The 4,850-nt window shown below is 38.1% G+C and overlaps 1 protein-coding gene across 1 annotated transcript; it reads right to left on the bottom strand.

The window, feature by feature from the left end:
• LOC109227401 (protein NRT1/ PTR FAMILY 8.1-like) lies at positions 618-4,409 on the bottom strand. Its single transcript, XM_019392544.1, has 6 exons — positions 4,334-4,409; positions 4,094-4,157; positions 3,772-3,902; positions 3,128-3,345; positions 2,011-2,546; positions 618-1,694 (listed from the first exon to the last, which is right to left on the bottom strand). Exons 3-6 carry the CDS (start codon positions 3,899-3,901, stop codon positions 860-862), a joined length of 1,719 nt encoding a protein of 572 aa, XP_019248089.1. The 5' UTR covers position 3,902; positions 4,094-4,157; positions 4,334-4,409; the 3' UTR covers positions 618-859.

Genomic DNA, 4,850 nt, shown 5'->3' with positions numbered 1-4,850 from the left:
AACTATTTGCTAGTATGAATTACGTGTGTTATTGCCATGGTACCAGCTTGGATCTAGTCCACCATGTGCGAAGTGGGAGATGTAGGATATTGGGTTTTAAGTTACGGGTCGCCCATGTGGACTGAACCAGCCCACTTATAAGGGATAAGGCTGATGGAAGTTAATATTATCAGGGAAGTTAATTAACTCCCATAAGGATAGGGGAAGTGTCACACGTTAAAAAGAAGTGGCAGCGTGGAAACAGAAGGTTATCGATAGTTCTCCCCATCTCCTCTTCTCTATATATTCTCTTCAGTACAGAGATTCTACCTAGACAAGAAAGGAAGAACACAGTAAACTTTAGGCATCTAGTTTGTGAAAAAAAACTCTGTTTCATTGTGATTCAGAATACGACTTGGGGCTATTATTTTGGTGGTGAGTTCAACAATTCTTCCGTTGCGTTGACAGGTACGCTAATGTTGATCTTGCCCCGTGATTATTAATTCTGACACTTATTAATCGAGCATAATCAAGAATACTTAGATAAAATGCCCTTATTATAGAGACAAATTAAGATAACAAGGATTGAACCTTTGTAAGAGTCCATTGAGTAGGGAGTGATGGAATTTCAGCAAGAATAAGAAAGAAACGCTAAACATGATCATATTTATCAGTCTTAAGTGGGAGGTGTTACAAGTAGAACAGATCATATTGAAACTGACGTCTTTCACATCATATGGATAGTGGTGACTGTGCACTAGTTTTACAGAAATATGTTTGAGTACAACATATGATATTCCAATCAAACTATATTTACAAGTTCTTGAACCCTATTTAACCCAAAAATAAAAAGCTTACTTTTGTTATGCCACTTCAACCTTCAACGCAGAGTTCCCACTGGCCTTTTGTAAGTATACCACTTCGCTATCATGAGATAAGCTCCCAAATTCAGTACACTCAGCACAGCCAAAAGGTAATAGAAGTAGTCAAGGTGACCATAGTTCAGGTTATCTGGTATCCATCCGGGTTTCCCATTCTTGGTTGTAATATTCATGACAATTGTCACAAGCAGCGAACTCAAGTAATTCCCAAGTGCAACGGTAGTCAGTGATAAAGCCGAACACAAACTTCTCATGGCATCTGGTGCTTGATCGTAGAAGAACTCCAACTGACCGATGAATGTGAAAACTTCTGCACAACCTATAAGGAAATACTGTGGAACCTGCCAAAATATTGACATGGGGACCTGCTCCAGTTCATAGTAGTTATGTTTTTTCACATACTTTAGCCGAAAGAGCTCTAGAACAGCGGCAGATACCATGGCAAAGATGGATATGAAGAGCCCTGTACCCATTCTCTGTAGTTGTGTCAAGCCATTCTTGTGACCTGTAATCTTCCTAGCAATTGGGACAATAAGTTGGTCATAAATGGGAACCCAGAATATAACACTGAGAGTGTCGAAAATGCTAAGTGATGCTGGTGGAATCTTGAAGCTGGAATTTCCTACGCGAGTGTCCATGGACGCTCCTTGCAACACAAACATGGTACTCATTTGACTGTATACAGCACTAAATATGATACCCGTGGCCCATATAGGTAGCAATCGTATAATGGCTTTGAGCTCCTCAACTTGGGTCACAGTGCAAAGTCTCCACTGGTCTATATTGCCTTTCATATGGTCAGATTCTGTCTGCACTGCTGCCTTGTCGAAGAAACTGCATGATAACATCAGTTGTAAATCATTTGTTTCATCATGGAAAATAGGAGAACCGTTAAAAATGCCGAAAAAAGTTGATAGAATTCAACATTAATCAACATGGACAGCACAAAAATTGGTCCAACAAGTCAGTGGGCTGTGTACATATGAACCAGGTCCAGGTAAAGTATCACTAGAATACTGAACCATTCACTGTAATAAAGATGATCATGTTAATAATTTTTCTCATTCCTAGACAGTCACTAGTTTTTTGGGCAAATGCATTACATCAAAAATAATTATGGAAAGCTTCAAGGATATCAACAGTTGCTCACCGAAGGTCTTGCGTATGATCAAGCTTGCGACTCCCTGTGATTGCAGACTCAGCATCTGTTGTCTCATACAAGGAAGTTTTGTCTCCAGGCACATCAACTTTAAATTTTCTGAAGGACGCAACAACCACTTGACATATGCGAGTCAGGGGGCTCCCTCCAGGTTTTTGGTTGCGATACAATCGGGTACCTGAAAAGAAGCTCACTACAGCAATGGCCATAGTCACTGCTGGAATTCCAAAACCCCAGCCCCAGCCCACATTGTCTTGTATCCAGACCAGCACTGAAGAAGCAATAAGAGCACCGATATTAATCGAAAAATAGAACCAATTAAAGAAAGATGACTTGTGTTTCTTCTCAACTTCATCAACATCATCAAACTGATCCGCCCCATAAGATGAAACGCAAGGCTTAATCCCACCAGTGCCCAATGCTATGAGGTAAAGTGCAACAAAGCAAACTGCAGTTTGCACTTCCTTTGGATCACTGCTTGGCTTTAGGCCTGGGACAGAAGCTGACAATGTCAACAGAGTCATCCCCTGCAAGAAACATATATTTATGCTTCTAAGTTCCCCATAAAAGGAATTTAAGCTGAGACTGTGGTTTTAAACATTTATTTATTTATTTATTTATTTATTCTTTCATCCTTTAAGTTGATGAGAATCAATTATAACTCAGCAAGTTAAAGGTAGCACTTTGGCATAGGCTCCAAAAAATTCATTTTCCCCCTGCTTATTCATCCTTTACATGTTTTGTGTGTGTAACATGTTTACATTGCACCAAGTTTTTCTTGTCAGTTTCCACCATAAATAAAAGTGTGTTCTCTCTAGCCATTTAAGCTTTTAGAAAAGGTGGTTACACAATACAATATAGTATCAAATCAGACAAAAGTCCTAGGTTCAAGTCACTGCTAGAAAAAGAAGAAAAAAGTTCCACGTGCTTGACCCATGAAAAAAAAATTGGCCTGCACGTAAGGGGCGTATTGAAACGTAATTCAGTAAATGAAACTAGATTGTCTCTACCCGCTTAAACTTCTAAAGGAGGTGATCACACAATTCAACACAAACAAGTTACAGAGTCTAGTGAAGAGCTAATGTACTTCAACAGATATAAAACTTACAATTACATAGATGATTGAGAAGCAGGCAATTGTCCAGTATCTTCCTAGATATGCATCTGCTAGAAATGCTCCAATTAGTGGTGTGATGTAGCATGTTCCGGACCAATTTGACACATTCTTTGAAGCTGTAGCACTGTGTTGGTTGAGCCTTTTCTTGAAATACAAAACAAGATTTGTGCTCATCCCATAGTATGCCAATCTTTCACAACACTCGTTTCCTGCCAACAAATATTCCCTTTCTAAATTACTAACCATAAACCTATTAAATACGAAGGGGTCGTTTCATATGACGGATAAGCAAAAATAATCCTAGGATAAAAATTAGTACCGCATTATCCCTTGTTTGGTTACTAGGCCTGGGATAAGTCAACTCAGGATTAAAAATAGTATTGGGATAACTTATACCTGCCAGAGTAATCCCAGAATAAAACAATAAAATTGACAATTCCATGATTGATACAACATAGTAGCAAACAATCAATAAGAAATAATAAGACAGGTTACCCGCTAAAACATGTTAAATTACTTTGAATATAAATTGTTTTTACTCTGCCAGAACATACAAGTTAATCCATGAAATAATAATGTTCTAAAGGAGGAAAAATGGAAAAGAAAAAAAAATTAAGAATGTCGAGCATGAGTACCTAAAATGAAAGGGCAGGCTTTCCAAGTCCCAGTTTCAGTCTTCTTAGCTGGATTATTGCGGTAATCAACTGTTCCATCTTTCGTATACAAATCATCTTCTCCAGAAACTTCTCCCATGTCTTTCTGCATACTGCAAATTAGAAGTTTAGCAGGTTCAAAACTATAAACACTCAATCAATTGCTAATCGTTTGAAAAGCTCAAATTACAAAATTTCTGCATGGTAATCGTTCGATAAAAAAAAAACTTTAAATAACTTGAAAACTGACAAGCAGGTTAAGATCTAAACCAAGAGAGAGATACAAAAAGGGTATAGTACATACTTGAATTCGAAAGTGTTTATTTGGTTCCCAAAACTCAGCAGAATTGCTGTGCTAAGACGTCAAGCTAAAGAAGAAAAGAAGGAAAGATAATTAGATCCAAGAGTGAGCTGGATGGCCCAAATGATTCATAAATAAAGACACCCAATAATCAAAAAAGCTTTTGAATAAAGATTTCTCCGGTTCTTGCGTTGAATGAGTTGACTTGTAAACTATAGTGAGGGAAAGAGTAATTAATGTCACATTGTGTCACTCAATGACAAGTTAGTCTTCTCATCATGCCGTTTTCACGTCAGGTCAACAAAACCAGAGGCGGATGGAGCTATTTAACTGGATCTAGTATTTTCAACACACAATAATTATATTGCACTAAAGTTCAATAAATATTAAATTCCTAGCGATGATTTTAAAAGTATAATTGTTTACCCTAAATTGGGGTCAAAATAGCACGGTATAGCCAGTTTTCGGACTGGTCATTCAGAAATAGCCAGCGTTTACCAAGTCAATGAAAAATAACCACTATTTTGCTGTAGCAGAGACCGGTCCAGCATAATATACTGGAGTTCGTTGCACCTGTGTATGAACTCCAGCATATTATGCTGGACCGGTATACTTTGTTGGCTCCAGTATAATATACTGGAGACTGAAGCACCGGTGCTCCAAACTCCAGTATATTATGCTGGAGTTCTAGTGTAGTTATGCTGGAACTCCATCATATTATGCTGGAGTTCCAGCATACTTATCTTGGAACTCCAGTATA

Source organism: Nicotiana attenuata, chromosome 6, assembly GCF_001879085.1.
Source record: "Nicotiana attenuata strain UT chromosome 6, NIATTr2, whole genome shotgun sequence".
NCBI classification, from domain to species: domain Eukaryota; kingdom Viridiplantae; phylum Streptophyta; class Magnoliopsida; order Solanales; family Solanaceae; genus Nicotiana; species Nicotiana attenuata.
Note: the sequence above shows the minus strand (reverse complement) of the source record. Positions and strands in the feature narration are given on the sequence as shown.